This window comes from Cynoglossus semilaevis, chromosome 2 (genome assembly GCF_000523025.1).
Source record: "Cynoglossus semilaevis isolate Cse_v1.0 chromosome 2, Cse_v1.0, whole genome shotgun sequence".
Lineage (NCBI taxonomy): Eukaryota > Metazoa > Chordata > Actinopteri > Pleuronectiformes > Cynoglossidae > Cynoglossus > Cynoglossus semilaevis.
This window is the reverse complement of record NC_024308.1, coordinates 1,884,477-1,897,405: the sequence shown is the minus strand read 5'-3', so window position 1 is coordinate 1,897,405 and position 12,929 is coordinate 1,884,477. Positions and strand designations below refer to the sequence as shown.

The following is a 12,929-nucleotide window of genomic DNA, read 5'->3' as shown; positions in this document are numbered from 1 at the left end:
AAAATGTTGACGGATAATCATCTGACACACTGACACACTGCATGTACTGCAGTGAGGTGTGAAGTCTTTTAACCACAACATCTTTTATTTTATTTGTCAGCAATGAAAATGACAACGACTGCTGGTATAATTAACCTTGGGGCGCGACCCCAAGTAGTGTCGTCTGGAATTTTCTAACATCACTTGAAATGTCTAGCAACGGATAAAACAAATAACTGATTAAAATACATTTTCAACTTTCATGAATGAAAATCAAATTCAAATAAAACGCAACAAATAAAAAAATATCTGAGATGGCGTGTAATGATTGACGACTGCGATCATGTGGTTGAAAAAATATATATTTGTGATGTTAAAATGTTGCAAGAAAATGTTGGAAACGACTCATATACAAACAGCTAATAGAAAATATCATTGACATTTTTACATCGTGATTCTCAATAACTGCTGTTTCACCTCAGGTTGACTGTAAGGGAGGATTATCTTGTCATTTACGGTCACCGTTTTCCTCTGGGTCAGCGCCTCCACCAGCAGCTCTTCTTTGACCTACAGAAATAAAACCTTAGTTATTAGTTAGTTGTTGCTGTCGGTGAGAGTCACACATGTCACAAACAGTTAACACGTCACCTTCAGAAGGTCAGACAGTGTGGCCAAAACCTCCGGCGGTCCCACGTCCAGACCTTCATCCCGTCCCGTGGACTTTCTCCGATAGGTTACGTTGCCCAAATACAAGATGGCGGAGAGGACAGAAAAGATCCTGCAGAAGAGGAAAAAGATTTTAACAACATCCGTGTGGTGGCACGACACATGCAACTGTTTTACAACACGCTGCTCTTCAGGCATCTGTTTACAGTCGAACAGAATAGACGCTTTGTTACCGAAATGTTGATGATTTTCTGGAATGGAAACAATTTTTTAAGGACAGTCGCATTTCAAGAGAACTCAACACAATATTTGAAGACTTTAAAAAAAATGGTTCCGTCTGTAAACGCACTGGTCTGACCAGCGACCAAAACCTGTTTCTCATTTCAAATGGTATTTTTTTGGAACTACATTATAAGGAATGATTGAAAATCAAATCCAGACAAATGGTAAAGTGTCCAGTAATTTGTCATTATTAACAAAGTCAATGTTTACATTTGCTCCCCTTAAATACAATAAATAAATAAATACATGTTTACTGCTCAGTTAGAAACAAAAAAACAAAATAAAAACTCATACCAAGATATGGTTGAGTAAATTTCATTGATGGAAGTGTTTGAAAACTTTAATTATTAATGATGTTTTTGCTGAAACCCTGCAGACAGAGGAGTGTGTCTCTCCATTCCACTACTCCAAACGCACAAAAGGAAGGACAGGGGTAAAGATTTAGATTTTTTTTTCTTCTAGGTTTGTACTGATTTATACCAGACATGCTCAGTGATTTACTCACTGTTTTTTGGTGGCGGGGAGGAAGCCGACCATCTCCATCGCCTGCTGCAGCCTTTCAAAGTCATGACGCAGATCTTCCTCATCTTCAATCTTAAAGTTTTGCTGTGGAATAAAGGCAGACAGTGGAAGTCAGTGTGTGTGTGTGTGTGGAGACAACTGTGTTTAAATGAAACAAAAGGGTTTTAGAAACATTTGAGTTTTTAGAAAAGTGAGGAATTTCAACCGGTGGGAGAACAAAGAGACGAGTCCATTAATATGCAGTTCACACATGTGCAGTAAAGCAGGGGACTCCAGACAGCGGCTCATTCACAGGCCCCGACACCCTTCATGAATACCAGATCAGGTGACAAGTGTGTTACAACTGCAAAGTGTGTCAGCAGTGCTGAGAAGAATCAGTTAGAGATGAAGACGCAGAGGAATCATGGGAGAAAAAAACAACCTTAAAGTCTTAAGGTTGGTTTGTATTTTTACGTGAACTTCTACAGAGATGCTGTTGTGATTCTACCTGCTTGAGGTAGAAGTATTCTTCAGGCGGCAGCAACTTAAACTCCTTCCTCTCCTCCTCTGATGCTCCCAACAACAGGTAGTAAAACACGTGGTAGTTCCTGGAAAAGTCAGAAAGTCGGAGTGGGTTAGTTAATTCTCCTGTGCATCACATCATCAGTCGACATGGTTTTCATGTTTATTGCTAACCTAGTGACAATAGACTTAAAGAAGCTAACGGAAAAAACAAAAAAACAAAAACAGCAGCAGCTGAGTGATGGTAAAAATGTTCCAGTCTTGCTCTCAGTCATCTGAAGGTTAGACAAACAACTCACAGGGGTAAAGATCTTAGAAAGATTACAGAGTCAGATGAGAAACCCTGCCAAGTGTAGACTTGGTTATTAAAATGTGTACTTGAAATAAATAAAAAAAAAAAACACCAACACTCAAGTGTTAGTTTTGGTTTGTGTCTGCAAACATCCTGTAGGTGAACAGGGGAAATAGTCATACAGAAAAAGCGTTTCTATAAAAAGAAACAGAGCAGAGTCACATGAGAATCAACAGACTCTGCATCTGAGTCCAGTGTTTTGTCACCGTGAGTAACAGTAGCCGGGGCAAAGTGACAGGAGTGTGAGTGATGACACGGTCAGTGAGGCGGTCTGACAAATCTGTGACATCACTGCTGACAGCACAGTTACTGCTTATCTGAAAAGAAGAAGTCTGCCATCTAATTAAAAAAAAAAAAAAAACTGGTTCTCTTGACATCACTGCTGACCATAAGTAAAAGTAGAGAGTAAAAAAACAAAAAACAACAAAAAACATTGTAGAGAAATAAGGGTTTAACAAGACTTTAACCAGTCATTAACTTAAAAACAATTTCACTGGTTAGAAGTTGAAATATTTTCAGATTTTTTGTTGTTTTTATGTGAGTACATGAAGACGGTAGTACATCAAGAGTCGACTTAAAATACAACTCAGTGAGGCATTCAGGGGGAGAAAACCTCCCCATGTTTGAACAGAGGCCCCTTCGTGAAGGTCAGTGGGGTCAGAGGTCGAGACCCCGCCTCTGTCTGTCCTTACCTTTCATTCTTCTCTCGGGAAACCAGACGAGATTTCTCCAGGAGATACTTTTCTACCACAGCTCTAAAAAAAAAAAAAAAAAAGGTAAAAGACAGAAAGAGATGAGCAGAGTATAACTACACACAGAGACACACACCAACACACACACACACAGGCAGCCCTGGTGTTTAATTATTTTTTATTTGTATTTGGCCGGTCTAATAAAGATGATATGAGACCAGAGAAAAATGATTTCAGAGCAGGACGTCGTCACATGTGCCGTTTATAAACATTATGAACTCAGTGACACCAGTGTTTGATGAAGCGAGTTCATCACTGTGTTCTGTCTGTCGTCTCCAACACTGACATTAATTACTGTCTACAAATGAATGACGACGGGATAATAAAAGTACATGGAAGCACTAAGGAACTAATATGAACTCAGAATACCCTGGTGGAATATTGTGAGAACTACAACACCAAGCACGCGTTTACGTTGGCTTTAGGATCTTTTTAGATCAATCTTCTTTTTAGAGTTCCTCTGAGTGGAAGTTAGATTCATAATCTATTTCACTGAGGTCATAATGAAGAAGAATCGTCCCACAGAGAGGGAACCAGAGAGAGAGAGAGAGGATAAAAACACTCTGTCCGTCAGTGATTGGTCTGCTCGTCTCTTTTGTTGACGTCGTCCAGTGACAGCATGAATGGCCGTGACCAGAGAGGGAGAAGACAGACCATCTTTGTACAGACAACAGGGTGAAGCTGATGAGGGACGACGCGAAGCTGCTGTTCAGCCAATCACAAACATGACATCGCATGACATCACAACTGTCCATAATGAATGAACGAAAACACGACGGAGTCTCGGTTCATTCATTTTCTTTGGCACAGACTTTACAACGACGAATTCATTCATTTTCTTTGGCACAGACTTTGAGCAAAAACTTCAGCAGAGATAAGTTAAACACTTCAACCGTATGAAGCGTACAAGTGCGTTCGTCCCGACTCTGGAGCAGCGACGACCATAAATAAGCAGCTGCTGTTTAATTCACACGGTGAACACTAAGACGAGGTTTCACAGAGGAGCAGAGACTGAAGAGGCGGGTCTGAACTGGTGTTGGGCCGCTGACTAAAAAAGAAGAAGAAGAAGAAGAAGGGCTTGTGGTCGAAAGCACACACTGCAGAAGGACGACCACATGACCAGGACCATGACAGGCCAAAGAGGAAGCCGTCACCCTGACAGTGAACAACAGGAAGATACATGTTTGTAAGTGTGTGGGAAAAGGTGACATTATATCGATATCAGGTGTTGGACAAACGTATCTAACCTCAAACAGCTCTCAGCGGCTGCGGCAGAAAAGGTGACAGAATGAAACTAAATATACTGACGGCATTGGTGTGAAATTCATATCTGCAGAGTTAAAACCAATACGTGTAAAACAGTAACAAAAATAAACTACTTACTACGTCCTTGTTCCACTTTCAAATGCAAGGCAAGTTAACAGAACAGGACTCAAACACACAAACACATCCATCCACTCAGGCAGGAAGTGTTAATTACTCACCCGCGGACCACCCCGGTCTCCAGATAATTAACCTGGATGAATTTACCAAAGCGGCTGGAGTTGTTGTTGTGGGCCGTCTTGGCGTTTCCAAAGGCCTGCGTAACAAAAACACAGATCACAAACACAGGAGTTTAAGTTTCAAAAAAAAAACACCAAGGGCGCACATTCACAGTCGTTGGTGAATAATCAAATCAAGCCACAGAGAAAAAAAGTTTATTAGTTAGAAGAAAAGAAATGTTTTGTTTGTTAAAACTTTATGAATACTAAAAAACTTCCATGGCGTTTTAAACCACATTTTACTGGTGACAGATCGATCAACACCACGACGTCAACAAAAAAACAAACAAAAAAAACAAAAGAAAAACTGGATGGTCCAGGGGTTAAATCTTATTTCTAACAACAGCTAAGAACACAGAAGGGGGTGGGATGTGTGTGTGTGTGTGTGTGTGTGTCTTCAGAGGGGGTGAGCATCTGTAACTCGTTGTACCCTCTTGCCCTCCTCTCACTCTCATCCCATCCATCTCCTTCTTTTCATTCCTTCTTTCCTCCCCATTAAGACTTCAGTCTCAAATTCTCTCTTTATCTGCGTGTGTACGAGAGAGAGAGACAGAGAGGGAGGGAGAGAGAGAGCAAGGGAGGGAGAGAGGGAGAGAGAGCGAGCGAGCACAGGCCAGTGATGATAAATGAGGTTCAGACAGGCTCTGTAGAGCAGTAACAGAAACAGAAAAACAGAGTTTCTCTCCAGGCTCCAGGCCTTATATAAACCCATGCAGATTTTTTTTTTTTTTTTTTTTTAACTAAACTGACACAGTTTTCCCTCCTTCGTGATGCACATGCTTCAATGGTTACAGATAGACAGATTGACGCCACACCAAAGGTCACAACACGAGAACAGTTGGCCGGGTGCATCTTAAATAAAGGCAACATTGTTTTTAGTTTTTTTAGTTCTAGCAACGATTGGTTTGGAATTCACAGGCACATCCACGACTTCAGGAGCTGATTTTGACTGGTGACCTACTTCTGTTCTCTCTCCGCTCCAGCACAGCTGGTTCACATCACTGTTTTCACCTCTTACTACGTTTTTTTTTTAACTCACTTGTTACTTTTCATGTGAAGTGGAAACGCCCGTTCAGGTTTTTTTAATGTAAAAGTTTAGGGGTTTAACGTGTGGGGACACGTATCCGACCGTCTGGAGGAGTTACTTCACGTCTATGTTCATGAAACTATTTTGGTTTTTTTACTGTGTAACTGAGCCTCAAACTGTAGTGTTAACTGGATCCCAATCATTTTTTTTCAATATTGACCAACATCAAGGACTTTTATGGTTTTTAATCACTTAAAAACTACAGCCAAAATATGTCACATATGTCAAATATTTTCGAGAGTTTTAATTTAAGGATTCTGATCAGAAACAAAGATCATTTTTTGTATCAGTAAATTATGACCGGTGTTTCACTCTGACACCAACACAACGTCCAAGCTACACTCTTGTTTCATGTGCAACATGTCAGCACATGGTGTCGTGCCTTAAATTGTTACATTTATTTGTAGCCAATGCCTGTTAACACACTTTAAACCCCTCTGGTAATAACTGATAAAACGCTGCCCCCTATCTTTGTTATCCCCCCATAAATCCCAGCAAACGAGAGCACAAAAAAAAAAAAAATACTCAGGGAATTTCAGCATGCAGGGAATGTTAAACATGTCACAGCATCATTCATATTAGAACTTGCCCATAAGCGAATGATCTGATTGGCTGAAAGGCTCAGCAGGTATGAGGAAGCAAACGTAATCTTGCCAAACAAAGTCGAAGAGTAACAGGGTTCATTTGCATTTTTTACAAAAATATATAGGTAAAAATAAGAGTGAGGAAGTACAAGGTGAAATGACAACAACAAAAAAAAAACACCTGAACTGGTTCGTCACCGTCACAATTACTAAAAGTCCAGCGGAGCTTTAACCACTTCCTTTATGCGGTAAACTGAATCCACTGTGTTGTTTTTCATGTACGGTGTGAAAAACAACACACAGTTCAGAGTGAAGTCTCACATCCTAATTCAGTTCCCTCACATACAAGAATACCATATAGGGAGTGTGTGTGTGTGTGTGTGTTGCAGAAGAGAGAAATTTACTGAGAATCGACTGGTAAACAGGAACACAAAGATCGGATCAATAAACTAAATATCCAAGTGTTTGATTGACAAGAAAATGACATTTTTACTTTTCCTGTTGTTGTTTACATTTTTGCACCTTATCCTGTTACTTATGACACTGACAAAAACACATCGATATATATTTTTGTTCAAAATGTTGTTTTTTTTCCCCACTCACTCTTATCGTGCAGAGGCAGAGCTGCATCTTTTTAAAACGTTTCTGTTCGACCTTTCTACCGGTGCCTTGCCAAATCCCTGACACCGACAACTCACTACAGCCGGGAGACACCAACAAAAAAGGGACTCTAAAAAGATCAGCTGCCAAAAAAACAGTTCCCACATTAACAATGGACCACAGTGAGGTTAGACAACACACACACAAAAAAAAACACTTTCCCTGACTGCATCCTTACAAACAAAGTAAACTAATCATATTATATAAAATGAAAATAAAATCTGTAAGAAGCAAAAACTCCAAAGGGATTTAGTAAGAAAAAAAAAAAAAAGCTCTGGTGAGATCACATGACTTTGGCAGTGGATAAATGCAGCCACTTCTCTACACGGTTTCTCTTCTATGTATTTACATATACATTCAAGGCCCTGCAGCTTAACTGAGTCACAACAAGGACAGGATTCTATTAAGTAGAAGCACGTGATTGTCAGAAGCTTCGTTTGTTTTTTTCCCCCCCTGGAGGTCTGACTGGTCTGTAATCTATTCCTGATAAAATCCAGAGACTGAATTAATATTCTTGAGTTACATGGAAAAATGCTCGTTCTGTTTGATGAGATTTTACACGGCACTTCAGTGTACGCACGTCATAAACAATTAATGTACCATAAATTAAGTCAATAAATCAATAATAAAGCTCTAGACACGAGTGATACGACTGCAAAAACACGACTAAGGCCAAAAATAACAAGTCAGAAACCACGAGAGTGAGGAAGTAAAGCTGACTCACGGTGAGCTAAACTGGAATAAATGTCAAGTTTATGTTGTTTTTAGTCGTCAGTTTTTTTAGCTGACAGTTAACGACTATATTAGAAACTTTTTCTTTATTAAAAGTTTATTTTTTTCAAATAAAAAAGCCACATTTAACTCTCTTTATTAAAAGTTTATTTTTTTCAAATTAAAAAGGCACATTTAACTTCGTTTTATATATATTTGAATTTAATTTGTCGCTACAGTGTATTAATGCAGTACAACACAACGTACCTGAGGTGATGTAACAAGTGATTAATAACAGATAATAAAACTGTACTTAAAGGCATATTTCTACCAATGTTGCCTGTCCAGGCAGCACAACAGTGAACTGGGAGCCATGTGAGCGAGCTGTGACCTGCATCGACTGATTAAACAACAAAAAATGAAGAAGAAGAAGAAGAAAAAAATAAATAAATAATGTAAAGCTGAAAAGGCCAGATGTTGGAAACACCAAAAACAGAAAAAGCTGAGATTAGTTTTTCAGGCTCTAGTTTTGCTCGTTCTGCGGTTTGGTGTTTTACCAGAATGGAACCGTTCTGAAAAGCTCCACCCGCGTCTAGATGGGCGCCACATCAAAGCCCAGCCTGTGGTGTGGTCACGGTGCCATTACCAGACCCTGGAGTGGCCGCGTTCAGTCGATGGGACGCACAGTTTGTCCTTTACTTGAACATGAAAAATACCTTCGTGTGTGTGTGTGTGTGTGATGTGACTTCAACACAGCTGAGAAACAAAAGGGGAACGACCTGTGATGAAAAGGTAAACAATGGCTCAGCAGAACAGGCTCCTAGTCCTCTGCACTTCCTGAACGACCTGCTGCTGCTGCTGCTACTTCCTGTGTCGTAGTCACGTCCTGTTAAAAAAAAGAGTTCCGGATGAGAGGAACTTCCTGTCTGAGGTTTTTCAGACGGAATGTCACAAAGCAGGCTGGAAATTTAACAAGGGATCTTTAACTTTAACAGCTGGTTCATTAGATGACAGGCTGGGTGTCAGAGTTATAACGATTTATATTTAGCCCAAAAAAATATATTTTTTTTTACAAAATGTGGATCAAACTGAATACAAACACTTGTTATTTGAAGAAAAACAGCTGTAAAATCAACCGTGTGTCTGAGGCCTGTATTTATTGTTACAACAACGGCTGGTAAAATAAATAAAGTAGACATTTAATTAACATCACACTGCTTTTAAGTCACCGCCATCGTACCTGACTGCTGTAATGAAACAAAGGTGTGGTCAGTGGTGGTCAGTGGTCAGTGGTGGTCAGTGGTGTGACTACATGTGGCCTACAGAGCCTACTCTGTGTCTCTTATGACACGGCCGTTCTGGATTTTCACCAGCCTGACATTTTACTGAAATGCAGATGTGAGAAGTCGGTATCTGCTCAAAAATAATAAAACACAATAAAACTAAAACGTGTCTTTATCCAGATCAAAATGTCGTGTTTGTGAGCGTGGAATAAACAACATGGACGACACTTTATCAACTCACTTCTCAGGCGAGAGGTGTTGACCAACTAGATGCTAGACATCGACTAGAGCCTTGTTACCAAACTGAAGCCAACTTCAGCAAAACATGGGAGACGAGTTCAGCAATTATCCGTACGTGGCGTTAACGCCGTGCGCTCTGATGACCTCAGACATTGTTCACTGACAAAGTAAGGACGGTTCGGATGTTTATTATTCAGTCTACAGTAACAGATAGCCTATTGTTGTGTGTGTGTGTGACCCAATTCTGAAGCAGCGTTGCCAATGGTTAAGTAGCGGCCGCTGCTGAATGTACATGGCTGAAAAACCCTGTAACTTTTGTGTAAAGATGCCGAGGCACATGACAGTGTCCAGTTTGGAACGCTTCAGGTTCGTAGCAGATCCTGTTTTATAGAGAGACCACCATGTTGGTTCAATGTTTTTCTCATTTATCCAAATTTCTTTCCTTCTGTTTTTTTTTTTTTGGCCTTTTTTCCTCTATAAAAGGTTACGAAAGGGACACTCCGCGTAGTGATTAGTTCACAGAGTTAGTTAAAGTACATCACAAAACAAAAGACGTTGAAAAATGACTCATATTTTTCTTCCTCATCTGGTCAACGTTGGTACTGCTGCCTACGAGAACGTTTAGTCTTCGTGAAACTCGACCTGGCAAAAGAAAACAGAGACGCCAACTGAAGCGCCATGAAGAGAACAAACCAGCTGAACCAGTTCACGGGGAGAGATTCTCACTCTGCAGAGCTCTTTTACTGCTGCAGGACCTATTTGTTCAAACTGCACTTAAGTAGGACAGAGGCTTTCCCCCAGATGGTTTCAGGTTGGGCTGTTCACTCTGCCAGCAGCACACAGCCCACAGACTGAGTCCGGCACCGCAAACAATGATCTCATCTCCTCAAAATGTGACCCGGGTCTAAAGACCTCCCCTATAGCTTAAGGAGAGACAGGCTTCTTTACCTTTTCCACATCTGTAATCTGAACAGCATGACGCAAAAAAAGGAGAGTTTTTTTTTTCTTTTCCCCAAAGTAAATATACTTAGGTTTTTTTTTTGTTTTTTTAATAAACCGGTCTAAAAATAGAATCCTACACTTCATTTATAACGCTTTAACTGGAAGCTGTTTGGAAGGAATTACCCTAAGCTGACAATTTTTGTGCGGAGGGGAAGCTGCAGGGAATGTAATTCCAGAGAAGTTATTACTTCCTCTCTGAAAGAGAAAAAAAAAACCCTTTTGTTTCATGTCTACAAACGTGAGAGCATTTTTGCAACAAACCTGTGATGTTACCGTGTTGCACAGAGACACAAACATCCTGCAGCGACACTGTTTGAATCTGCAGATCAAAGAAGTGCCACAGCTGTTTGATAACCATAATGATTGACACGCTGACTTCACCGACACAGACCAGCAGAGACCAAAACCAGTCTCCCTGTCTGCCCCTGCAACCACAGTTACACAGGGAACACACAAACACACACTCACACACAAGTAGAGTGGCAGTGTATCTGCCAAAGGGACAGGCAGTGTGCTGATGTAGAGGAAAATCTCTCTCTCTCTCTGTGTCTCTGTTCCCTCCCCCTGTTCCTTCCATCAGCCTTCCAGAACCAAAGACTCAGACAGACTGACACACATCAGGAAGACCAGTGGCTTTAAAAATCACTTATTTCAGAGCGTGTCTATTCACGAGCATGAGAAAAACTCCCAACACTGAGTCAGTGACCCAGACGTGACGGAGAAAACACAGTGACTGGATCTGAGTGTCCGGCCTGTGATACGGCCCATAATTCTCCCCTCGTCGTCGTCTGTTATCTGCGTGTTACCGTGAAACCAAGTAGAGGAGGAAGAGTCAACTTTTGATTCAATTATTTCCCAAGACTTTTGAATAAACAACATTCCAAATGTTGATCACTGGCTAAATATATTCAGTCACAGATAAATAAAATAAAACTAAAACAAAATGTTAGGAATCTGACTCCAGATCAAGTCAAACACATGTATTCAGCTGAAACATGTAAATAAATCCCGACTCTAGGTCTTATCTATTTCCTCTTTACACACAAAGAAGTTGACCTGAAAACAGACCACGGTCGAACCTAATAAGTGGCAGCGAGTCAGACGTGCACGGCGAGTTTGGCCGAAGCTCCGTTGATGAGAGGCCTGCAGAAACACACACACACACACACACTCACACTCACGGCGCACTGTTCCATACAAGGGAAAAAAAAATCACAATAATCACACAGCTTGAGGTCAGAGCAGAGCGGAGGTAAATTCTTCCATATGTCAAAGTAGAACCGACCACGTTTCTCATTACAGGGTCAAATTCAGGCTTTTTCTTTTTTCTGCAGATTAAAAATATATATGTGAGATTCTACAGAAGAACATTTCTTTTGTAAATGACGTCGTCAGTGTAGCATTAATCTATTTTAGTGAATATTTTAAAAAAGAGGCAAAGCATGATGGGGGACGGTTCATACGATACACAGCTGTGGTGTTTTTTTTTTTTTTATTAAATGAGAAGGTTGACTTGTTTGGAGTTTTATGGAATGTTTGTGTCATTTGTTTAGAAAGAAAAATGTAACCAATGTCGTACCCTCAAGCTGCAATTCAGAAGAAAGCAGAAGTGAGCCAGTGGTTGACTTTATTTGTCTCTATTACTGCAGTGTGTTTCTGCTTTTCAAGCTCTGGTCCAGACTGGTTTCTAGTGCCTGTGATGTCTGTAATGTCTGTAATGTCTGTAGGACCAGGGCTCCGTCCACACAGCGTACACTGTACGTTTCCAACTTTAAACCTTCTAGAGGAAACGCACCGTCACCGTTGAACAATGAGTCACGTCGTACGGATTGTTTATACATAAGTAGAGCGAGAGAGAGAGAGAGAGAGAGAGAGAGAGAGAGCGATGTGATGTTCCTTAAACAAAAGCAGCTGTCAGTGATATTCAAGCTGCTCCCATTTTAAAGTCAAAAATAAGAGAGTCCTGCAAATGTCTGTTGCTCACTCATTTGGGTTCAACTTGTAAACAAACAGATAATTATGAATATCATCTGTTGCTGTAAAACGTGACTAAACTGGGGCAAAACGTTGTCATCTATTCTGAATTTTCAAAAGCATTTTCAAAAGAAAAAGGCCACAGGTTAATGGTGTCACTTCTTCTTTATGGGTAAACCACCACAGACTGACTTTCGTCACCTTCAGCTCATGAAGTGTGTCAAGGTGGAACCGTGTCACAGCTGACCAATCGGCAGGTTACTTTTTAAATGACCGGGGTAAACATTGAAAACTATAAATATATATATTTACTACTTTGATTAAATGTCTGTAATTGTCTGGAACAATAACGTCTGACTCAACACTTCTACGGTCCTTACTTCAGCCCTAGTGATTAGCATCTTAAACTAGAATTAAATCTATCATTTTTATTATTTTTTTTTCTTTCATAGAATTAAATCTATCATTTTTATTATTATTTTTTGTTTTTTTTGTCTACCTTTTGGGGATCCCTATTGTACGGTGACGTATGATTATATTTTACACACATTTATTTGACCAATGCCACTGTAAATGATCAAAAATCTTCAGTTTGTCCCTGTATTTTTTTCATCTGTGTGCGATTTTGCCTCCTGGATATTAACGTTATCTTCTTCTCTTTGGCTGCGGGTCATAAACGAAACACTGTTTCCCAGATTTTAATCTTACCTCCAAAACAGGCCCAGCTCCTAGAATGGTCCTCTCCACCCCGCTGGCGTAACCCTTCTGGCTGAGCGCGGTCAAACAGTGGATC

At 40.3% G+C, this 12,929-nt stretch overlaps 1 protein-coding gene across 1 annotated transcript in view; it reads right to left on the bottom strand.

Moving 5' to 3' along the window:
- The window catches only part of myo9b (myosin IXB), a 44,491-nt gene that overhangs the window by 15,792 nt on the left and 15,770 nt on the right, over positions 1-12,929 (bottom strand). The window contains exons 4-10 of the mRNA XM_017043098.2: positions 12,845-12,929; positions 4,539-4,633; positions 2,995-3,057; positions 1,937-2,036; positions 1,433-1,533; positions 628-757; positions 457-546 (exon numbers count right to left, since the gene is read on the bottom strand). The exon at positions 12,845-12,929 is cut by the window's right edge and continues 419 nt beyond it. Of these exons, the coding sequence (XP_016898587.1) occupies positions 457-546; positions 628-757; positions 1,433-1,533; positions 1,937-2,036; positions 2,995-3,057; positions 4,539-4,633; positions 12,845-12,929 (664 nt within the window). The remainder of the gene's footprint in view (positions 1-456; positions 547-627; positions 758-1,432; positions 1,534-1,936; positions 2,037-2,994; positions 3,058-4,538; positions 4,634-12,844) is intronic.